This window comes from Halictus rubicundus, chromosome 3 (assembly GCF_050948215.1).
Source record: "Halictus rubicundus isolate RS-2024b chromosome 3, iyHalRubi1_principal, whole genome shotgun sequence".
Taxonomy (NCBI): Eukaryota; Metazoa; Arthropoda; class Insecta; order Hymenoptera; family Halictidae; genus Halictus; species Halictus rubicundus.
In genome coordinates this window covers 2,095,243-2,120,732 of record NC_135151.1, presented here as the reverse complement: position 1 = coordinate 2,120,732, position 25,490 = coordinate 2,095,243, and the positions used below count along the sequence as shown (strand labels likewise).

The 25,490-nt window shown below is 41.5% G+C and overlaps 2 protein-coding genes across 3 annotated transcripts in view; both read left to right on the top strand.

Annotated features, from left to right (window-relative positions):
- The window catches only part of Tdg (Thymine DNA glycosylase), a 614,020-nt gene that overhangs the window by 352,728 nt on the left and 235,802 nt on the right, over positions 1 to 25,490 (top strand). The window lies entirely within an intron of this gene.
- Retn (retained) overlaps positions 1 to 25,490 on the top strand; it is a 194,842-nt gene that overhangs the window by 128,582 nt on the left and 40,770 nt on the right. For both annotated transcript variants that reach the window (XM_076784782.1, XM_076784781.1), the window contains exon 4: positions 14,017 to 14,089. In XM_076784782.1, the coding sequence (XP_076640897.1) occupies positions 14,017 to 14,089 (73 nt within the window). The remainder of the gene's footprint in view (positions 1 to 14,016; positions 14,090 to 25,490) is intronic.

Below are 25,490 nucleotides of genomic sequence, written 5' to 3'. Positions count from 1 at the left end.
AGTGACGAAAAGACGATCTTTCTCTCTCTCTCTCTCTCTCTCTCTCTCTCTCTCTCTCTCTCTCTCTCTCTTTGAAGGAGTGGGAGGGGTTAAAGGGATAAAAGCCAGAGAGAGAGAGAGAGAGAGAGAGAGAGAGAAAGAGAGATGAGAGGGTCAGAGGAGAGATTATTAGGCGGTCGACATAAAACGTGCTTAGGTGCGATTTAATATTTCCAGCTACGGGCATAAAATCCGACTGTATTGGGAGAGTCTCGCGGAGCAAGAGAGAGCCACGGAGCTTCGCTCTTTATGCCCGGGCTCTTTGTGACGCCGACAACTGGCGTCATCGAACGTCAACCTCCTTCTCGTTCCTTATATTTTATACCCTTCGCCTCGTAAAAAAAGCTCTCGACCTCCTTCGTCGCTGACCACCGGGCCCCCGTCTTTATTTCAAATTTTCTGACCGGGATCGCGACGATACAGATTGCGATCTTTCCTAATATCTCAATTTTATACTATCATCTGCGATTTCATTGCATATACAGGGTGTCCCGATTTTCTCCGGCCAAACTTTGCCAGCGTGTTCTACACGCAAAAGTAAGAAAAAAATGTTATGTAAACATATGCTCTTAAATGTTTGATTAAAGAGGTATAATTATAATACAAAATGATAATGAAATGGCATTTCGTCGATACAGCCTACGAACGTATTATGAATATCTCTATTTGTGTTTACATAAACTCTTATGTTTACTTGCTGAAGTAGTTGATATCGACATTTTATATTAACGTTTTATTAACGAGTTAATATTTCAAAATGACGTCCGTTATTACGAATACAGGATTGGCATCCAACAAAAATTCACCCTATCGTATTACTAATTTCTTCTTCATTTTCTCTAATCGCAGCAAATGCGTGTATAATCCTCTGTACTAACTGCTCACAAGTGTTAATTTGTGCTTCATAAACTTTTGTTAGTTAATTATAATAGTTATAAACTTTTATTAGTTATAACTCCTTAATAAAACATTTAAGAGCATATGTTCATGTAACATTTTTTTCTTACTTTTGCGTGTAGAACACCCTGGCAAAGTTTGGCCGGAAAAAACTGGGACCCCCTGTATATAAATATATGCATTCGGCACAGTGTCTAGAACAGGTATGTGTAGAAATTGCCCTAGGGAGCACTGCACTGACTTTGGGAAAAGGTCGAGAGTAACAGGCCACGCTCATTTAGTGCACTCCGCAGAGAAGTAGATATACAGAGATGTAAATTGTTGTGAAAATTGCTCCATGGGGCACTGGTATCATTTGATAAAAGAGTTGCGGGCAAAAGAGCCACGCCCATCTACAGCGTTAGTCCTCACCCCACAGAAAATGAATAAGCTAGACAAATTTTGTATACCGAACTTATATCATAAAGGTCTAGCGATAGATGTCAGATGATTGATCGGTTTCCACTATTGGTACTCTACGTGCTCTTACTAGACTTCATATTTTCATGTTCTTCGTGTACTTTCTTACTGTTATTTTATCTCCGAGATATCCATCCAAAACAGAGTTGTGCTAATTCAATAACACAATTGAATTACATTGTATTTCAATTATATAGTAATTCAACTACGTCGTAACTGAATTACATAATTTAAACCTTTCAATTAATTCAAAAACTTGTATTAGATTTATTTTAATCAGATGTGTCTCCAAATTATAGCCCAGTGCTTTGAAGAAGTGCAATATATTTTTATGTTTTTCTTTCATATACTTGATTGCTGTTCATGCGTCGTATTTTCTATTCCTCGTCCTCATTCGTAATAGGTAACGCTATTTTCTGTAATTTAATTACAAAGTATTTTATAATTGTACTCCATTTGCAATTACATTGCAATTTAATCGAATGAAGATCTGAATTATAAATTATAATATGACCGAAATACAATGTAATTCGATTACTTTGTAATTATAATTCCCGGAGTAATTCGATTGTAATTCTGCACAATCTTTTGGATTCCAAAAGATCGAATGATCAAAGAAACTTACATGGTTGAGGTTTTAACGAAAAGAAATGAATGAAACTAAAGAAACTGAGAAATGAACGACTCCGCTGGCCCGAAGTCCTCTTCCCGGAGCAACGCCTACGCCACTGCAATTTCGCGCCGATTTTCCGGCGTCGGATTCAATTAGATCAGTTGACCAAGTTGCGGAGAGTCCAATCTCGGCTTGAAAGAACGGAACGACAATCGGGCGGAGAAGGTCCATCGATGTTATTCTTCGAAGGCGATGGGAGGAAGCTTGCTCGCGTAATCGTCGAGCAATCGCCGCGAGGGGATGAGGAAAGAATGTTGTCAAGGAAGAAGAAGCTTTCGGTGTACTGGCTGTGCCTGCCTGGCCAGGTTTGGATCGCTTGGAAAACGTCAACGATTCCTCCAGAGTCCGTCGCCCTCGTTCAGGTCAAAGGAAGCCAGATGAACGCGAGGAGAACCTCATTCGGATTAGAGGATGACCGGAGTCTAGCGAATGGGGAGCTTCTTCTTTTTCCGGGGCTCGATGCATCTCGGGAATAAAGCCGATTGATTTCGACCTGATAATGGGAACTCGCGGGTATGCCGTCTGTCACTTTCTCCAATGTCCATTCTCATCCTTCCTCGTTCATGTTCGAGTCTCTTCAACGGCAATCTTCTCTGTCGTCATTAGTTGAACCCCTCACCTGTCAAATCGATTAACCCCATAAAACAGAAAGTGGTGAAACGTGATGAAATAATATACACGCTTCTCAAAAACTACTTTTAAAATAAAAATTGTATAAAGATATGTAGAGTGAATAAGATAGAATAGCCTAGGTGTAATCGTTATTAATATCACAACTTTTGGATGACTGTGTAAGAAAAAGTAATAACATCAAAATCAGTCTTCAAATTATATTTTTTCTTGCAGAAAAAGTTCATTATTTCACGTTTTCTAAAAGATTTTTATTTTTTATTCTCTGCAACCAGATGACGAGTCAGTAGAAATACATAACCTTTTTCATGAGCCGAGCTTCCTGATTACAAATAGAGTATTGAAGAACCATCAGATTCAGCATTTTACAGATCCAAACAATTATTATTCGTCTCATCCATCTTGATATATAACGGTATAATTTATTTTTATAAAAACAACTGAAACTTAAATCGAAATAACTGTTTAATAATAATTCACCACTGTTGCTCGAGAACGCAGAATTTCATTATTGCAACGGTTTTCATTAGAGTACGGAGTTAATCAAGGTGGCTTCTGAAATCAATTATTTATTATTCGGCGACCCAAAAAATGTTGTTGTTTAAAGGCGTTAATCTGTATTATTTGAGAAATTTTTTATAAATAAAAATTTTTTATGACTGAACCAAGTGCTTTGACACTTAAATCTAAAATATTTCAAGAAGTGGAGTTAATCGATTTGGCCTGTGAACGGCTCAATTGAATTCATTAATTTTGGTGTGTTGAGAGATTTCGTTTCATACTTGAAGGTGTTCTAATATAAAAAAAATAATAGCAATTTTATCAACGGAAAAATAATAAGGGACAATTCATTGGATTAGATCCTAAATATTATAGCAAAGTGGTAAAAAATTAAGAGCTACTGCAAATGAAATCTTAAAGAATAATTGAAACGTAATCAAGCGATATTTTGGGTACACTAGACATTTATGATAGAAATGTGCAGGTGACTTTTAAAACAGTAAGAAGATGAAAAGAATTTAAAAGAGTATTATTATTATTATTATTATTATTTATTTAATGCTTTAAACCAAGTACGTTCAACCACCACCACCAAGTAGTTTATATAGCTTCAGCTTGGTTGCACCATTTTAATGAAATTAAATTTTAATTGCATATCGCTTAATAAAATCGAAAATAATTTTCAGACCTTTGATATCTGGGCCACATTTAAAAGAGTATTGATCTATTATATTCAACTAATTGGAATCATTGAAGAAAGAGCTTGAATCTACCGTGACTAGAATTGTGAACAGAGCAGTTCAGCTGTTGCAGTTTTGATCCGAACAGAAAGGAGAAGCGGGGATCGTCGGGTGGTGCATCGCTGCACTCCAGACCGAAGCGAACCGCGCAAAGGGCGATATTTATCGAGGAACAACTGTCGATCTCCCGTCTCCGAGACCGGGGAATCTTCCGCGAACTGTTCAATGTTCCCCGGGCCGCAATTATCGTGCTGCAAAAGTCGATTCTTCAGGAACGACTGCCATTATCCGCGCGAGGAGCCATCGTTCGCGCTCGAACCTCGTAGCCGGAGACAAAACCGGCTCGATATAAACGAATCCTCTCGTTTCCTTTGGATGTATACGAGGCTGCTGGGCCGCGTCACGCTTATTGCTTCTCTGCCGGCAGTACAAACAATCCTGGTTTCCCCGATATTTCACTGGCATCGTGCTTTCGTCGAATTTCCGCGAACTGGGCGCTGGATCACCCACGAATCGAAGGCCGCGTTTTCAACACGAACCCAGTAATTCTGGATCAAGATTTAACAACTCGGTACAAGTAATCTTCTTAAAAGTTAAAAAAACTCTACGTTCATAAATCTAGAAATTGTTTTTAATTATATTATGGTTAATGTTTAGTGATGCCTCAGAGCAGGCAGTCGAGTGCAAAGGGTTAATAATATTGGTAGTTGTCGTTGAACGTGAAGTAGGATTAAAATAAAAAAATATAGACCTAGAACCCCCGTTACAGTAAAAGTAAAACTTTATTAAATTTATGCTTGTATTGAAACGCTTTATTACTATTATTGTCAAAGCGTAGTCACGAAATTATATGATTCACAATTTAATTTATTTTTATATGAGAATTTTCAGTTGCCAAAATCGTTGAAATTAACTCTTCCCAATGGGGAAAATGCTTTCAAATTTTATTCGTTTGCAATCTAAAAAATTACAGAAAATCAAACTAATCTATTGAATGAATTAAACAACTGAAAATGTTGGATAGGCACTGAAAGCTGAAGAGAAAAAATTTAAAGAGAAATTAATGCATAACGAATGGGGTTGGCATGTCCATTGTCGTTCACAGTGAATTGCTCCTGCAGTCAGTGAATTGTCCGTCCAGCCAGCTCCGCATTGTTTCCGTGCGCGTTTAGGGTAAAACCGTGTTGAAAAAGGGATTTTACACGGGCCGTTCGTGGTTCGAAAGGGAAATGGGAATGTGCAGGGAGGGTGTGTACGAAGATTCTGCGTTCCCAGCGTTATGGAGATTTCATAGAAGCGTAACGCGCCGCGTATGCGCCGTTCGCGTCGTAATGATTATAATTGCCAGCGCTATCTTTAATGCCCTGGAAGCGAGTAATGGTAGCGGTGTTACGGCCGCTCGTATAACGCGAAGATCTTGATATCCCCACTTGCCGTGTTCTTTCGGGGAAGATGCCTCGAATTTCGCCGATGCGCGTTCCCCGTAAATTACGGTCCAATAAAATCCAGGCTGCTCCCTTCTCCCCCGACATTTTTCTTCCCGACGATTTTTTTACTTTGTCCTGGACGTATCTTAAGATCGGCCCATTTAACACTTGCACGTTTCTCGTGCCAAATCAGCCCGCATTCCTCAGCGTTATTTCAAACACAACATTTTCTTGACAGTTACTTTATTATTTATTAGACAGTTTCTTTATTATTTAAAAGCCATCTCTGTTCGGGAGAACTATTTATTTTTGCGACAGTACTCATAGTTTATTGAATGCTTAACGTACTTTAAATTCATTCAATTTTCGGTACATGGTGTAGATAGTAGGATAAGGGGCCCAATTACTGTGCCTATATTAATTATAGATATTTTTAAAGCATAATGTATTTTAAAAAAGAGATATTAAATTTTTTTGATTGAAGTCAGTTAATATGTGTGTTATTTTTATATATATATATATATATCTTTTTTAATATTCATTATGCTTTAAGAATAAGTATAATTGATATAGGCACAGTAATTGGGTCCCTTAACCTATACAGGGTATCCCAAAAATGTTATATTTCCTTGCAAGGGCTGATTTCTGATACCATTTGAAGTAATTGTTTCCCTTGCGAAAATGTAGTCCGCGGCTTTGTTAAAGAGTTATTAACAAAATCACGAACCAATCGCCGTCGGGAACTGTCGCCGTGCCGGAATCCCTCTGCTATAGCTGCGCTCTGATTGGTCTGTATTTTTCGTTAATAACTCCGTAATGAAGCCGCTGCGAACATTTTCTCAAAGGAAAAAGCTACTTCAAATCATCTCAGGAATTATCCCTTCCAAGGAAATACTACATTCTTGGGACACTCTGTATGAGATCACGGACATTTCTTCCGATTTATACTGAAGTAATTTATCAAATTGATGAACTCTGTTTGAAGGTCAGAGGACAATTTTCATACGAAACAAGTGAAAGATTGCAGCGAGGAATTTTAAAACGTAATAATTACACTAGGTAATACAGTGAATTCTCGATATATGTCAACAACACGGGTCTCGCCAGCGTCGTGGATCGTCCGGAAGACATACTCGAGCCGTGTTGTGTTTACAGTCCTCATCGCCAGAGGTCCCTCCCGGGATATACCCCGCGGTAGTGAGGATAATTCTGCGACATTTATCATCCACGTCTTGGCGACATATATAGGGAAATCATTGTAACGCTCTATTAGTCATTGACGGCACATTCTAGTTTTCTATGAGGGGGTTTAGAATGTCCGCGAGCCGGAATTGTTTTATTCGAGAGCAAATTTCGACTCGAAGCGTGAAGTTCAGAGAAAAGTGCGTTCACTGGAGGTTCATCTTGACCTCGACGACGCACAATTCCCGGCTGCACCCGTTTCCGTTCTACAGTGCGGACGCACCCTTATAAAAGCTTTTACGACCGGAAGTTGACCCCGCGGTCTCGCGGGGGCGCCTTCATACGGGTGGAACCTATGCACCGTGCGAAAACGAGAGCAGACGGCGTGCAATTAAGTAGTTAGAGCAATAATGGCTTGCCTCTTCGAATTTCCTTTCGTCGAGCTGGCTCTCGCGCCATTCTCTCTCTTTCTCTCTCCTAGACCTCTATATCTCTCTTCAACCCCCTCTGTCTCTCCCATTCCCCCCGCTCTCTCTCTCTCTCTCTCTCTCTCTCTCTCTCTCTCTCTCTCTCTCTCTCTCTCTCTCTCTCTCTCTCTCTCTCTCTCTCTCTCTCTCTGAAGGGCTCCAGATCAAAATCTTCCCAACAGTTTCGCGCGTTCGTCACCGCAACCGCGATCGCAATCTGCCAAAGACACCGTGCAAAAACTTATGCTCCTCATTGCGCGCGCGCGCTCGCGACGCGTTATCACGGCCTCTTATCAGCCGGAAGACTGGTCGCTTATCGTCTCGATCTCGAAGCCGGCAGGAAAAGCCGCGCATCGATAATTACTCCTCGTAAAGGTAACAACGCGCGGCCCTGTCCCCTCTTCCGCGAATTTTACGGCGACCTCTCTTCCGGATCTCAGTCCCCGCGGTCGTAAAGTTCATCGGGAGAACACACCTCAGATCTCAGTTCCACGGAATGGCCTGTCCACGGCTGCGACTTTGGCTGAGAACGTTTCCCTGACAGCTTTAAGGTCCGTCAAACGGTTCGCGTCGGCTCCCAGCAACCTGTAGATGTTTATGCGACAGCGCAATTGTAGACAGTCGTTTGTAAAGTAATAAGTTTGCTGGGATTTTATTCTCTCTGTTTCTTCGTTTCGTTTGATTGACGCGTCGAGGGTTTCTGTGGACACCCTTCTCGCTGTTGCTTCGTTGCTGCGCGGACAGAAAATGCGTAGAGCTTTGGTCACACTGGAGGAACGACCAGCAAATTTTAGCTGATGTTGCATGTATCTTGAAAAACGCGACAAAAAGCTGTTCGATTCAGTCTGGCCGTAGCATGAAGCGGGAAAACTCGTCAACAAATTCTCATTCAAGCTCACTTTCAACGAAGGTTTATCAGGTTTACAGTTTCGATTCGTTTGGAGGAAAAATTGATCAGTTTTCGCGATCACGGTTGCATTAAAGCTGCAAGAGTAGTCTACCTTTTTCTAAGCTTCCTAAAGCATGCTCTATTTTATGCTGCTCATAGCGTCAAAATGCAATTTATTCGTCCGACCTTGTACGAGTTTTATGATCGTAACGTTATTAATAAAAATTTAACGAGAATATCCAGCTGTCTGCAAAAAATTCAACGTAAAAAGAACCAAGGATATTATAGTCTCAATAAATTTTAAAGATTAGAATAATCTTTTTGAAGTAGGTATATCTATCATGGCAGTGCTTAGACCGTTCTTAGCATAGAATTAGACCCAACTATCGGGACTACCTAGTGCGCGTTACATAAACTAAAATAGCTACATTTGTATATAATTACGACAATTACGTGCAACAATATGCTTTCGTTACAATTTTATCTATTCCCACGCGCGGTCCGATAATTAAATATGGACAGTGCGATAGTGTGGATTTGCAAGAAAATGCATAATACTAAATACTGGTTCTACAATTTTCCTGCAATTCCACGATTTTACAATTATGCAATTTTGCTGCACTATAATTTTTCTGCAACCCTGCGATTTGAGAGACCTGCACACTTTTGCAATTACACAATTGATTTACATTGTACAATATTTCAATTATATAGTAATTCAACTACGTCGTAACTAAATTACATAATTCAAACCTTTCCGTAATTAAAATACAGCTCTACAAATTATAGCACAGTACTTTGAAGAAGTACAATATATTTTTATATTTTTCTTTCATACACTTGTTTGGTGTCTATGCGGAGTATTTTCTATTCCTCGTCCTCGTTCATAATACGTAACGCTATTTTATGTAAATTAATTACAAAGTATTTTGTAATTCTGCTCCATTTGCAATTACAAGTTACATTGCAATTTAATCGAATGAAGATCTGAACTATAAATTACAATATGACCGAATTACAATGTAATTGAATTGCTTTGTAATTATAATTCCCGGAGCAATTCAATTGTAATTCTGCACAACTCTGTGCAAGATATACAATACTTTCCCCCGATTTGCGGGGGTACTTTTTACTCACGTTTGTCGCGAGTGTCCCTTGCCCTCTACAAATTCGTTAATAGATCGGGACCATAGTCGATACCAGTCGGATCATAAAACCGTTCCGATAAATAATATTCGAACGCGAGTAGTCCCTCGGTAACGGAACCCGACAATAATCGAGCCCGAGAGAGCTCTGAGGCATCATTCGGCTCGACGATATCCGTCCGCTAACGACCGATCAACAGGTCCCGGGACGATGATCGCGGCGATCACAGGTAAGATGCGCGTATAGGTGCATCCCCGTGCGGCAAAAAACCGACGCGACGATGCGTCGCTAATGGCAGTTAATCGTCTGTGTGTGTGGCGGTGTTCGGTTGGGGAAAAAAAAAGCGCAAAATCGCGCGCGGCGTCAGAGAAAGTCCGTGTGCCCGATGATCCTTGGTTATGTACCCGACGACGCGGCGCTAGGCATCGCGCGGGTACATCGATCATCCCGAAGCGGGTTGCGTCCCTCCCCTGAGAGAGTAACCCGATCAACGTGCCCGGCTGTATCAGGAATTATTATTCACCTGGCCGTCAGTCGATGAGAAGGAGAGGGCGGGGCCGCGGAGCATGCATCATCGAGAGCAAATTCCGTTCGCCTCTCTTTATTTTACGGTAGGTGAAGGATAGGAGAGAGCGGAGATAGAGAGATAGAGAGATAGAGAGAGAGAAAGAGAGAGAGAGAGAGAGAACTGTTCCCGGACGATCTTCACGTGGCTGCCGTCAGTCCGCTTAACTGTAGATCAATCAATATACGCTGGTTGAACCCTCGGACTTGTTTTCCTCTCGGTCTATCAGGAGGCACCTCGTGGATCGTCCCTCTTGCTCCGACCTTTTACCCCGTCCTCTCCCTCCGGCTGCCCCTAACGAGCTCATCGCTCGCGCAGCCAAAGAAAAAACACGAGAAACTGGTACAAAATGGCCCTTGAGAAATGCCGTTCGTCCAACCGTTCGTTTATTCGTTCGTTCATTCGTTCGTTCGTTCCCTCGTTCGTTCGTTTCGACGTTGCTATGAGAACGGAGAGGAATGCGCCGATTTCCGCCATTTTGGTGAACTGTCGCCCCATTAGCTTCTCTTCAATTTTAGCTCAGTCATGTATGTATCGAGTGTTGCATTTTATAGAGCTCCAAGTTTTCTCGTTTGATCGTTCAACACGCTAACCGCGGAAACACTCCGTAAATTCGAAGCAGACATTTTGAAGAGCAGTCGATTTACCAGCTACGCCCTTCGGTTTCAGCTTAGTTGTACATGAACCGCGCGATTTTATAGAGCGTCGAGCTTTCGTATTCGATCGTTTGACACGCTGACTGTCGATGAATTCCATAAAATCAAAGCAACTTAATTGGCGCGAAATTCAAGTTTATCACAGTGATCGTGCCCTCCTGCGATGCAGAGTCAAGCTGTAAAATAATTAAAATTATATCTAAAAAAAAAAGCAACGCGAACATTAGCTGCGATTTTTATAAAATTGTTTAAACGGTTCGAAGGTTCTTTGTGAAAAAATCATTTATAAGATCGTTGTGGAAAAATCGTTCGTAAGATCGTTATGCAAAAATCTTTAATAAAATGGTGACGGAAAAATGATTTAGCGAAAACAAGTTTTATTGCACGTGACGGTATGCATATATCGACACGCAGCGATATTAACGATTTCCGCCTGCCCCCAAACAAGAAAATCTCATAAACATCAGGCGAACCGATCCTGTCTCACAACGATGGATATTCTGCTGGTATCGTAGGCGGTGTCTACTACAAGACACCTGTCAGCGACCCTGGGAAACTCCGGATAATAGTCGATAGAAACCGGAAGCACCTGTACGCACCTTCTTCGCGTGAATGGCAAAGTGTGTCGCCACAGACCAGCTCGCTCACGCTATAATGCATAAGCAAGAACACACCACCCGGTCGATAATAAGACCGACGATGACACGCGATTACACCGGTAATGACTTTTCTATTATTATTAGCCGTCGGAAGAAACGAATAACATAGTACGTATGCAGAGGTACGCGCTCGGCGAATACGATCTCAATTACGGATGTGGAAAGATCGTAGATCATGCGTCGGTTTTATCGCCGTTTCTTTCGCTGTTTATGAATTCTAATCGATCCTGCGTATCGACTTTTAATCGATCCGGATAGATCGTAAATATGTAAAAAAGGTAACGAAGGTTGCCGAAGCCGTAAACTATTTTTTAGCCGATGCTTTTGCAACTGTGTACTTCTCTTCGGTGTTTCGAACATTTTTATAAAATGCACATTTTTATAAAAGCGTCGGTGAATGATCCTTCTGCTATAACGCTTTGCGCTGTTTTGTTTGCGTTTACTATGACCATATGGGACCTCTTTGGCATTTCTAATTCCTTAAAAGAGTAAGGACATTTTTATTGCCTGCGTGTCTATGAATACACAATTTTGTCTTTTTCATCTTGCTATTCTGCCTTTTTCAATCACTGCGAGATTTTATGCATTTACGGTAGGCATTTACGATAGAACAATTGAAAGCTTACTATTACAATATCTTCGATTTATTAAAATCGTCACAGCACAAAATATTAGACCCAAAAAATTTGTTATTTTGCAGAAAGATCTGCGGTCGATTGGTCAGTATTCCGTCTCGATATTATATGAGAATAGCTGATATTATAGACTCAAAATTCACTCAAAACTAAATTTGTATTTCTCATAAAGATCCCCAGTCTAATCGAGACACGTCCATAGTCTCGGTATCCAGCAATAAATTCGAATAAGGAGACAGCAGCGTTTTTCGAAGCAATGACAAGTCAGACGTCTTTCGGATCGCAGCGCCTCGGTGCCATAAATTCCAAAAAACGCTTGGAAGCATCGGATAGCGCTCGATTGTTTGCACAGGGATTTTAAGGTTGAAGGAGAACAGCAGATTCGCCATTGATACGGGCGTCGCATTTCACAGCCAAAGCCTCCCTTTGGTCTCTGTCTGCCGACATCTTGGCAGGATCTGCCGGTGGAGAACTAGGCAGAATGAACGACGGTCCCGTCCGGCAAATTAATTATTATTCACCCCGCGTGAGGCCGCGTTACGAGGCAGCGCCGTTTCGTTCAATGAAATTTATCGTCGACGCAGTTCTGCGGACCGAGAGAGAAAGAGAGAGAAACGAGCCTCTCCGAACGGGGATAACGAACGCGTGAACTTAAAGGATTACCAGGAAATTAACAAGTGAGAGCAACCTTTTAAACCGTCACGGACCCTTAAACTCGAAATCCTAATTATACATTAACGTACGAGCAAGTAACTACGGTTGTAAGTAACATATAACTCGTGTTACCTCGCGGTGGAAGCGTTCTGCGAATGAGCGCGAGTTTGAAGGATTAACTGGATGTTAACGTAAGTTGCCTACTCGGAATTTAGCTGACAAGCTTCAAAAATTACAGACAAATTTATTCTGTGTAGTTCTAATTAGTTCAGACAGTGGTTTTTGCGAAACTACCAAAGGTCTTGAAAGATGCAACCTAGCGACTAGGAATTATGGAATTTAGTTAACGAGCGTTAAAAATGAAATACAAATTTATTCTATGTAATTCTAGTTTGTTGAGTAGTGGTTTTATTGGTGGAGCTACAAATGGTTTTGAGGGATACGGTTACAACCTCGCCATTGAAGAGTCGGCAGACCATAAAGGTAGAAGAACAGGTTTTTTTATATATCGGTAGAGCATCGATAGCGTAGATCTGCTAGTTAAAACGATTTCAGAAAATTTCGAAAATTGCTACCAAAAGACCTACTGTTTTACCTTGTACAAGGTTAAGGTGTTTCACGAATGTGCTCAAAGTTAAAGGATCAACAGGACACGATTCACAGTCTCCGAATTAAGAACATTATTCTAAAATGAATTTTGCTGTCATCAAAAGTTAGCTCCGGCAACTTATCCTAGACAATTGCTCAAATTAAGAGAAAATTGCGTAAATTAAGAGAATTCCAGGTGGTCCCACAGTCCCTCGAGCCAGAAGTCGAGAATCTTACACGATCCTAATGCATCTAATGGCCGGTAGCAGCCGCGGATAACGGTTGTTGCTACTCCGGAGATCGTCGAAGCGTAGGTGTGCCGTGTTCCCGTAGAAATGATCGCCCAAGCGTGTAGTGCACGCAGCTTATCTTTGAACCGAGCGAGTAGTTCGGTCGCAGCTGAACGCGGATAAAAAAGCGCGGGCAGCTGTAAGAATCCGTGACCAAGTCACCGAGAATAGCGATTGCCTACGAACAATGGTTTACAGGAGCGCTACTGAAAATAATCCTCGGGTTCTAGAAGACGATTTTACGAGCCGACTTCAACTCTCGCGATTTGGCGCTTCTGAAGACCGTAATAATTGATTATGAGTGCTTAAAAAATACTGCGAACGTTTGCAAATGTCGAGTGTCTGTTATACGATCGAAAGAAACTGGACAAATCTTTATCATCGACACGTGCTTGCAGATATAAACGGATTAGGGTGTACAAGCTTAAATAGAGAAGGGGGGGGGGGACCATAGAGAAGAGGGGGGATGGGGCTCGGCTCGTTTTATAAAAGCAATTAGAAGGCCCCGTATTAGATATGGCGGATCGTACATAACAAATATGATAATACCGAGAGGCCCGCTAGCCCGAAGGGAGTTTGGCTTTGGTCCGGTCGGACGGGGGTTTCGGGTTATGAGGCGGGTTAAACGGAATCATTAATAATCGGGGCTAACTAATCTGCCTGTCGCTATGAGCACACTTGTTTCACTCCTGTTTTTATTAGCCCTGGCCTACGGTGTAACATTTTATTCGTCGCTTAGCGCGCTCTTTCAAAGAACGCCGAACAGTCTGGTTTAGGAAATCAATTTTCTCGCGATCCTGTTCTTTCCGTTTCCGTTTCCGTTTACACGATGTCGGAAATTTTGCTTAGATTTTTGGAAATGTAAAACATGTCCGGAGACCATCGAAGTATCCTATTCATAGCTAATTTTCCGTTTCAGCTGTACGAGATCAATGACGACCCCAAAAGGAAAGAGTTTCTGGATGACCTCTTCAGCTACATGCAGAAACGGGGTAAGTTGCCTTCGTGTTATCGGTGGTTCTTTTCTGGAACCGACCTTGTTAGTGTCCCTACTAATTCTAAGAAATTACAACTGTTGCCTGATGATATTTGCAACAAACTTAATCCTTGTTTTCCGACGAGCTTTTGAAATTGTCAGTAAAAAATAGACAGCGGATTTTATGGAATTTATGACAAAAGTGGGTGAGTGTAATTTAAAACGTGTCTTTAACGTGTTTTTCATCGTTAAAGAAATTTTAAAGCGCTGTTATTAAACATATTAAGAGAATATAAAGATCCGCTGTCTAGTAACGAAGCTTTTACACTTCTTTGAACAGTTTAGTTATTCGTGAAAGAGTTCCCGATGGGAAAACATACGTTTCCTTAACCTCTTCTGGGCACTTGGCAGTCTTGTTCTTTCGATTGAACTCGAACACGTCTGATCAGAATATAACAGTTGCTAATGGCTAGTGGAACAACTGTGTTAACTACACGCTGTGTAGTTGGTACATCAACAAAGGCTCCAAAAAAATTTAACTGCAGATTAAAATCATTTACACAGCACACATATTTTCGGCAGGCTATTAGAACATTCTTCTCGAACGCCAATCAACTTTTTCTGCTCGAATAATTGCATAAAAACTGTTCCCTAGAACAGCAAAAACATCAGGTTTTCTCAAAGCATAATGGCGTCCAATCTCCCCAAAAATTGTCATTATCCAATCTTTTTTGACCTTTGAAACTTGTATAAAACTGTTCGTGTAACAACAACAAATATTTCAGCTTTTCTGCAACGCACAATCGTATCCAGCCTCTCCGAAATTGTCATTATGTTAAGAACATATAAGAATTCATAGTACAAAAAGAAAACGCTTGTAAAAGGTGATTAATGCGCTCCGCTCCAAGTCCGATCTCCGCGTCGCAGATTATTATCGTCCGATCCGCGAATCGTTCGCGGCAATTGATTCCGCAAATATTGATCGTTCGGATCGACGTCCAAGGACAGATTGTTCGATCCGCGAAAGAATCCGGCGAGAACACGGGGGAGGAGGAGAGAAGGGAAGGAAGGAGAAGAAAAGAGAAGAGAAGAGAAGAGAAGAGAAGAGAAGAGAAGTGTGGTGAGGCGAGGTTAGAAGTGTGCGAGGAGTGGAACCCGCTCTCTCCCCGCCATTTGTCTCCATCGTGTCGTCGTCGTGGCGAAGACGTATTACGATCACTTGGCACGCACTCGCGCGTTCCAAACGGGCCTGCAATTTTGTCATAATCCCGCAGACGTCCGACGCGGGACGCCTCCAAATCTCTGAAACGAATCTACGGATTTAACCCGCAGGACCACCTACGCTCCTGATGCTGTGCTCCGCAAAGGAATATTCCGCTCCCTCGCATAACTACCACGAATACCGAAGTTCATTCAGTTATGACGCCTGGCGTCGTTATTATTCACTGTTTTATGCAATACAAACATTTTCTGCATTTCTTACGAAATACAATAGTCGCTTAGGAATTTCTTCCTTCCTTTAACAATTTTAATATACCGCGAGTAGTATATCGATGCGTATCAATTTTTTCATATTTCTCTACTGTTTTGTCATAGTCTAGAAAAGTCTACTTATTTTTGTTACAAATGAATAAGCTTGGGAATTTCTTCTTTCCCCGAGCAATTTCAATACGTTGAAAGTAATCTATCGATGCGTCTAAATTTTTTAATATTTTTCTACTATTTTGTCATAGTCTAGAATTTCTTCTTCCCCTTAGTGAGTTCAGTAGGTTGAGAGTAGTCTATCGATATGATATCCTATTGATATCTATTTTTCTACTGTTTTGTCAAGTTGCATATTTTCGTCACGAATACAGAAACTCTGCAGTCTATTCGTTGCTGTTGTGCGTAAATCTATTTCACGTTGAACTTGTCAATTTGAGAGCCGACTGAGCCAGTCCTTGCTCGCAGTCTCTGGCTAGCGTGAATGCTAATTTCGTTTGCAACCCTCCTTAGTGAAGCATTTTTTATTGATAACGATGGAAGTGTTGAGAGAAAACAGAGAATATAATCAAAATTGATAAGAACTGTTAACGCAATAGCGAAAGTAACGGTTAAGTAATAGCACTGAATGTTTTCGTTTTATGAGTTGTTTTTGTAACTCGTTTAGATTAGTCCTTAGTGAATATTTATATTCGCTATGGTTTACGATCGTAAACGCAGATGTTAGGTGTGGATATTAATTATAATTATGAGCGTGTTCTCCGAAGTGCGTGCCACTACAATTGACATAAGTTTTTGAAAACAGAGAAATCACGTCACGTGTACTTTTATTATGACACTGGCAACGTAAGTGCTAAGTATGAGCTGCGAATGATGTCATTACTGTAACGTTTGGAACTAACACACGTAGTCTATAACATCCTATTCTTATAACGAAGACAACGAAGTTTATCGTCGAACGTTTTTATCGAAAATAATATTCAACGAACCTGTAGCAAATATTACGCAAGCGTGACAAGGTGAGCGAAGGTTTCTAGTGTTGAAGTAGAGGTCTTCGAAGTAGATAACAAATGAGGCTGAAGATAGCAGATGATTAATTGGTCGACTTCAAATTTAACGCATTCCTAGTATTCATCCTTGACAAAAATGCTAAGTGGAATAAAACCTGCTAATGCCTTAATGACAATTTTTTTACTGTTCTAATATACGTTTCAACATATTTTTAAGTTACATAGAACATTTTTATAGGGCTCACAATTTTTCCCTATATTCCACAATTTTTCTAATGTCTATACAATCTTTTTCAAGGGCTCTATAATTTTTTCCTACGTTCCACAATTTTTTTTATAAGCCCAAGAATTTATTCTTAGTCCCCACAATTTTTCTAGTGTCCATATAACCTTTTTCAGGGGCCCTATAATTTTTTCCTACGTTCCACAATTGTTCTAGAGTCCATACAATTTTTCTCATAGGCTCTACAATTTATTCTTAATCTCCACATTTGTTCTAATGTGCATACAACCTTTTTCCATAGTTTTTCTTTAAGTCACATAATTTTTCTCGTTGGTCCTACAACCTTTTACAGACTCGGACACTGCTCAACAAATATACACAATATAGTACAGTAAATAAATGCAATAAATACCACTAGGAAAGATATATTTTCCGTCCGAGTAAATCGGGGGATAAGTGTACGATGGTACAGAAGAGCAGAACAGCCTCAAACGACAAACTAGTCACGGGAACAATGTGCACCCGGTATATTTAGCGCCCACGCACCTGTCGAGGTCCGCGGCATTGTCGCGCGGGTGTATTCGCATCGTCGCGAACTTCGGAAACCGTGCCAAGGTATTTAGAATACGGTGAACATACTCGCAGCTTGCTGCGAATCGCGTCACCATCTTTCCTCGGCGCAACGAACTCTCGCCGAATCGTTCTCGTGCCAGTCAACCTTCTCCTTCCATAACGTCCACCATCGATCTTCTTCGTTTATCGATCAATATCGCAATAGAACATCTATTGACTCTTTATATCGCTTTATCCGAGCGATGAGTCAACTATGAAAATCTTCCTGGATTGGCAACTGCATGCAAACACGCGTTCTCGGGCTTCTCAGAATAATATTAGGGGGACCCATAAGTAATCAATTATTTTGAAATCTAAAACAAACTTTGTAGTAAATTTAAGTTTTTATTTCTTAATTTATTATGTAATCTCCATCATTATCAAGGACAGTTTGCCATCTTTCCTGCAAATTTTCAATCCCCTTCTTATAGAAATCCAGGATTTGTGAAGCAAAATATGACTCAAGGTGCCTCCTTACACCTTCTACAGAAGTGAATGTTTTATTTCTTAAATAATGCTCCAGAGATCTGAGAAGATGATAGTCAGAGGGAGCAATATACGGGGGGTGCGGTAAAACTTCCCATTGCAATTCTTTGATTTTTTCCTAAGTGAGTTTCGCTGTATGGGGCCGGGCATTGTCACTTTGCAGTATTACACCTTTTCTGTGGACTAAAGATGCCCTCTTTTTCAATAGATCTGAATACAGCCGTTGTAATTGCTGACAATACAACTCAGCAGTAGCTATTTCTTCACGTTTCAACAATTCAAAGTGAATTATTCCACGACAGTTCCACCAAATGCACATCTTTCTAAGTGATAAGCTAGGTTTCAGGGTTGATATTGCGATTTGATTTGCAGAAAGCCATTGCTCGGAACGCTTTATGTTATCATAAAAAATCCATTTTTCATCCCCGGTAACGATTCTGCTAAGAAATGGATCTCTACGAAATCTGGATAGCAATGAAATGCAAATTGATCGACGAATATTCTTGTTGGTCTCAGATAATTGATGCGGTACACATATTCCTTGCCTATATGCCTTTCCCATTTCGTGTAGTGCCTTTGTATAGTTGACCATCGTGGACCCAAGGCTTCTCGATAATTCTTGTATACTTAATTTTGGATCAACTTCTACTAGAGATTTTAGGGTGTCGTTATCAAATTCAACTGGTCCACTTCGAGGCCTGTCAGAGAGATCATAATCACCAGCAGCAAACCTTCTGAACCAACGTTGACACTTGTTGACCTTCAATACATCTCCATAAACATCGCAAATTTTCTTTGTTGTTACCGTTGCATTAAATCCCGCATGAACATGAAAAAGTATGCAATGACGAATATGATCCTCGGAAGGTACGGACGTTGCCATTTTATTACAGGGTTGTAAAAAAATTATACTTTTTAAAATATTTTGAACACAGGCTGCTTTACCGAAAATTGTAAAAGAATACGTGTTTCCTCTTCAACGATCGGTACAGAACTAAAGGCAAAACAAATTCGTTACAAATAATTGACTACTTATGGGTACCTCTAATAGAATCTCTGTGAATTGTTCTCACAAAGAAACAATGTGTTGCGCGAGTCGCAAACGCTAATAATTTCGTATTAAGTTAGGGTTACTAGAAACTGCATTTTATACGAGTTCAGCAGATCTTTACCAGTGTCGTTGAGGGTTGAGCAAGTTTGGTCTCCAGCTTTTCCCGAGATAACCGAGAATTGTCCACGGGTGTCCCGTTGTTGGCGCAGCATTCTAATTCGGGCTCAGTCAGCCAGCTTGGACAGATGCAACGTGTTGTCGGACCCTTTAACCACGTGGACGTTTACGAGGAGCTCGGCTAGACGAGAGTCGACCCAGGAATCCACGTGTGCAGGAAGCTACATAGATGCGGGTCGCACGTGTGCTGGGCAGTCTGAATAAACGCTCCGTAATTTTCGCAGTCCTCGATCGTTGGAATTACCGGCCGCCATTCGATTACACGTGTCTCAAAGTCCGTCGCACTCCACTTTCCAACAACGAACAAGGATATCCACTGATAAAACGATAACATTTGGTAGTGTTGTTACGTCGCGATTGACAAGGCGCTTCAGCGAATTTGCGACCGGCAAATTTTTTCCGTTTCTAATACTGAGTACTGGCGAAAATAATGAAATTCTGAAGCTGGTTGCCGCCAACTTGTATCGCTAAAGCAAGGATTAATTAATTTGTTAAATTAATTAATAATTTAAATTTAAATCCAATCCCATTAATGCGCCTAATGTTGCCGCATTCAGAAACAAATTTGCAGGACATGAATTCACGTCAACGGCAATCAGGAATAGAATTTGAAATGACGTGAATTCACGTCAGCGGTCGCGAATGTGTTAACATCAGACAAGATTCCGTGGACTTCATCACGTACCGTCAGAATCGGACTAACTAGCGAATAGCTACTTACGTACCAAATTGTTGACGAAGCGGGATTCGCAATTGTGCAATTGAAATTGAGCTCTCTTTGGGCAACAACAATTCAATGGACTAGCCCCCCCCCCCCTACATAGCTTGTAGAAATTGGGGCGCAAGGGAGGGTTGAAGATTACGGCATTTCCCTGGACAAGTAGCGCGGCGGAAAGCCCCGTTAGGGTGGTGGTGACCCGTCCTTTTATGGTTTTATTGTTTTACTGCTCATCAACGGCACTAGAGACCAGAAATAAGTCTCTTTCGGTATAATTACGTTTTGTTCGCGGTAAAGTAATCGACTACTAATTTCCGGGGCCAACAGGTGTGTTTCTAAACACGTTGACTGCAAATCAACGTAAAGTGTAACGTGTAAAACAAAAAAGTGTAACGTTAGTAAAAGTGTAACTTCTAGAACTCCTTTAGATCGTGCAAATCTCAAATGAAGTCCGTTCCAATTGCATTATGAACGAAATTAATTCCTATCCCCTTGCACTACGATTTATTTTACGGTTTCAGTGACTAGAACTTTTTTGTAATTCGTAATTTCATTAAAAAAAAGGAGAAAATTTATATCTATTGTAGGGCTGTATGTTTTTCAATGGTTGTACATTAACAACGCCAAATGAGAATTTTATTTCGGTTTAAAGGAAATTAATAACACACATATTTATAAGTGGATATTGCAGGGAAAGGGGTTAAAGATAGACGAAAAATCGTGCTATCCACATATGACGACAGTCAACGCGCTAACGTGTTTCGGACCGGTTAGAACCACGGCGAGGAAGTCAGCGTTAGAGGATGAAGCGTCCAGGGGCACTCTGTACAATGTTAGTTTCGATTACAAAGCGATCCGCAAGATCGCTAGCCGAAGAACCGGAAACGTCGGCCTCTAATTATAAACACCGTGACCGGGTCCATCAATCAAGCTTGCTAGCGATGCGCCCGGCTCCCTCCTTCTGCTCCCTTTTCTTTTTCCCTCTGTCCTCTAAATTCGAGCCTGAGACGGTGCTATTATTGTATCCGCACTGTCGCCGTGATCACCGAGGACTGGATCCACGAGATTTCCCCGGATTTTCCGCTTTATTTTAGAATCGATCATCTTGTCCTCGGGTTCGAGAGCCAAGGGACACTGCGACCGAATGGTCGAGCTTGCCTGTCAATCAAACGATATGGAACTTTAATTAATTCTCTGACAAGGAAGCGAAACGAGTTTCAGGGAGACCTTATTCTCGATGATTAACATCGGACGGTCTCGGAAACTAAAATTAATGTTCGAATTAATTAACGAACATTTCAGAGTGACTCAGTTTCAAGTAATGATTTGAAGCCAGGTTCTCATTTCACCTAATTTTTGTGGTCGCAGAGTCGATTAGCAACAAATAAATTATTTGAAGACTACGGATGTTTAATTGAGTGGAAGAAACGCATCAGGATCGATTACAGTAATTTAAGAACGATACGCTGCAACCGGGGCCGAAGGCCGGTAGAAATTCCCAATCACCCTCGATTGATCCGGTCTTTACGAGGTCGATTAAAATCGCTCGGGAAGAAGGAGGGTGAAGAAGACGCGAGAGAATAAAGGGTATAAGCTCTCTCTCTCTCTCTCTCTCTCTCCCTCTCCCTCTCGCGATCTATCGCTCTCTCCCCCTATAAAGAGAGAGAGAGTGGGAGCTGGTGAGAGTCGCCCCCCGCGGGGTCCTTTATTGTGCCGACGCGAACAATGATTCGATGCTAACGCGATTCATAACACCTCGGCCACGTCCATGGATAGAAAAGATCATTCATCACATCAAGCCGTATTAGTCGAAGCTCCTCTCGAGCAGTTACAGTCTTATAAGCTGCTCGACAATTGCAATATGCTGCCAATTTTTGAATTCGTTCTGAAACTTTTCTATACAACGAGTAGAATGCTCGTAACACTAAGCCTACCACGGTCAAAATGACCGGTTTCATAAACTATAAAAATTCATTTATGGACAATAGTGGAATAAAGTTTCTTGTCCAAACATTTATTATATTGAAAATTACAGACAATCTCAATAAATTTAGGGTTGCCATTTTTATTAGGCAACATTTACCAGATACTGTTAATGCTTGGTAAGTTTTCGTGTTAAAGATGCTCAGGACAGCAATTACCCCAATGGGGTAATATACCCCACGGTGGTGTGGGTAGTTCCAGGGACCTTTAAACACGAAGCCTGTAGGGACTTATAGCGGAAATTCACTGTAAATACAAAATAAAATTCTTATTTTCATCGGGAAAGAACGTTGATTACTTTGATCGCTGAAGGGTAAGGGACCCAATTACCGTTATATATCTCTTTTTTAATATTCATTACATTTTAAACATGAGTATAATTGATATGAGCACAGTAATTGGATCCCTTACCCTAGCTCGACTTCCAAAGCTCCAGACGCAACGAAACATGATCAGAAAATGCCCAAAGCTTGCAACCCCGCTACAAATAAACGTTCCTCGAATTCTGATGAAGGTTTAACGGATGGTTTCTCCAATTTGAAAGAATGACCCAACAAGTATAGAAGCTTGATTCAGTTACTCTTCGGGATCCAAGATTCTCGAGGATCCACGAAGGAGTCGGCTCCCCCGGCAGCGAACGACTGGATTATCTTAATTAACGGTCGTAAAGTTAATCGCCGATGAGAGCCACTGTTCGGCAGGCCAGTTTATCGGCTCGCATGCTCGCGGAACGCCGATGATCGTCGTGGTTATCTGGCCTCGGCCTCTGAATTCGGCGCGGCGGAAGATAGTAGGTGGTCGTATCCCGGCTACAAAGTGTACAAAGTGTACAAAGTGTCCCGCTGCCGGCCACGTATCAAAAGGGCCGACCCGGCAACCGGAACGCACAAATTCGCGTAAACGGATCGTAATCGACGGCGATAACTCGGCCGTTAACTCGGGAACCGGTTCGTTCCCCGCCGCCGCACGATGGCGAATTTTGCCAGAAATCGCGGACCAGATTAATATTCCTTCTACCGAATCAAAATCGATGCCTATCAAGATCTGCTATGATCAAACATCTCTGAGAAGCTGCTAATTTGATTCGACCATTCGTTCAATTAGACGTTTTTGAGTACATTGCTTGCTAGGCGACTGTGTTAGTACGATCCTCTATGACTATATTAAAATGAACTTCAAAATCTCTTTTTAAAAAATTATGAAACTATGTTCAGGAGAATTATATGTCCCGAGCCATGGTCCGAATTGTCATGACTATGATTTTATGCGCTTATGACAAAAATGAGTGAGTGTAATGTAAAACAGTGGACAGATTAAACGTATTTCAAAGTATCAATGTATTCGTTTCAGCTGATTAAAACCGCATGAAACACGTCTCCTTCATTCTTGCTTTGTCGTAGAGTTGAGAGACCGAATTTTTTTGCGTTTATCGACAAGTCTAGATCAAGTATGATACCTTAAAAATTGCTAAACAACTGGCTAAGTGAACCTAAGCTTTTCAGTCTTCGTCGTCTTCAGCTGTCGAGAACATCAGACTTCTAGGGGTTGAAAATTTATTTGGATCTAAACTACACTGACAAAAGGACACTGTTCTGTGTCAAATGATGTGCTAGAGAGATTTTTGCAATTGGTAAGATTTACGCGAGAAAATAAAAATGGCACTCTTTACAACTTTTTCATTTGAGCCTGTAATGAAAATTTAAAATATGCGTTTCGTAGATCTATGTTAGTTATACACATGCTGAAAATTTCATCGAAATCGATTAATATCCACACGAGCTACAAATAGTTAAAAGCTAAAAAAATGTTCAGTATATGTATAACCAACATAGATCTACAAAACGCATACTTTAAATTTTCAATCCAGGCTCAAATAAAAAAGTTTCGGAAAGTGCCATTTTCATTCGCTCTTATAATTCCTAGCAATTGCAATTTTTTCAAAATCTTCTGTGCGCGTCGTTGGGTAAGGTAATTCTTCCAATTGCTCAAAAAAGGTCAGGCAAATCGAAGATGCTACCAGAACTTGATCTTGCTTGAAAAGATCGATAACTACGAATGGGTCGAAGGAAGAAAACTGCGAGAAAGGAAACGACAGAACCGTCTGTCAAAAATTAACAATATTCTTCGTACGGAAGGATTAATTGTGAAAAATCGGGGAATATAATAAAACGAAGGGTTTCGGAGTGAGTGAAATCTCGACGGTGCTGGAGGAGCAAATGAAAGAACAGTATGGACACTTTATCAGGCGCGAAAGGCTCTTATCGGCGCCCGATGAAATTGAGCGGATACGTTCTTCTCTTAGATAGCTCGTGGGAGTGTTGGCGCGTAACTGCCGGCCCCGAGGACCATAGTGAATAAGGAACGACCAGGTAGAGGAAGGGGAGGGGCCCCAGAGGAGTAAGATAATAACGTATTCGACAGAGAATGGCATTGCTCTCGCGCGCGAGAGAAGGCGGCATGGCATGGTCGTCCGGGCGCGTAGTATGAATTACATCGGCGATTGAAACTCGTTCGCGATGAAAAAAAACCACCGCGAGAGGATAGGGGAGACCTCGGGCTGAGACGTCGGAGAGAGGTGCCCGTGGATTTGCATATTAAATGGCTTGAGATTTATAACGGTCGGCCCCGGAGAGGTGCTAGCAATACGCGCGATAAATAAAAGAACGTTCCTCTTCGATAGACGTCGTCGGCAAGAGTGGTGATCTGCTCTTCCGATCCTTTTCCATCGTCGAGACGCGCCCCGGAAAACAATCGGGTTTAATCGCGACAAATCGACCGCGATCGGCAACGATATGCAATCACATTCGTTTTCCTACCTTTTTATTTTCACCCTGAGCGGTGCAGAGATGGAACGAGCACCGAGAGCAAATAAAAATTACAGGGACGTATCTATTAACAATCTTAACCCTTCAGGGACGACATCGATACGTCATACTGACTCTGACGAATATTTAAAAATTAATTACACGTGGCGAACTGTTAGACACACCATTCCCGGACAAGCCCACAATTTCGCGAATTTTTCCGGCATTTTATTAGCAGCACTTGATTTAGACAAATGTAGAATTTTTCACAGCAATATACAACAATTGTCAGTTACACTCCAGTCTAGTAATGAGTTGTGCGAATAATAGGCGAAGTGAATTTTCTATTACCGCCGCTTATTTTAGCGGTGTCTGAAAGCGGTGAACGGTTGAAAAGTGCGTTGCACCAGGCGTGATCGGCCGCGTTACGAGCCTGCTCGAAGAAAAGTGCGTTTCGACGCATTAGCGACGCCGGGAACACGTGTTCGGTGCACGAACACTTTTCGCCGTGCACACTTGTGAAACAGGCACGACGTGCGTGCCGTCTGCGTACACAACGCGTTACACGGCCTCTCCCCGAGAGCGGACCCCGTGTTCCCGCGATCCTCTTTTCAACGGCGATACTTTAACTTTACTTTGTACGGGGCCCCGTTCCCCTGATTATCGGGCTATTTGTGCTCGGTGGCTCGGCGAACGAGCCTCGAAAAAGAACCGCGGAACGAGAGAATCGGCGATCGACGTTCGAGACCTGCGTTTACGCATTTAAGTGTTCAATTAAGGGGCAACTTCTGTAACGTTACGATCCCCGAGGTATCCGGTGGCCCGGATCCTCACCGTTCACGGCCGCTGTCACGCTCGCGTGTCTCTCGAA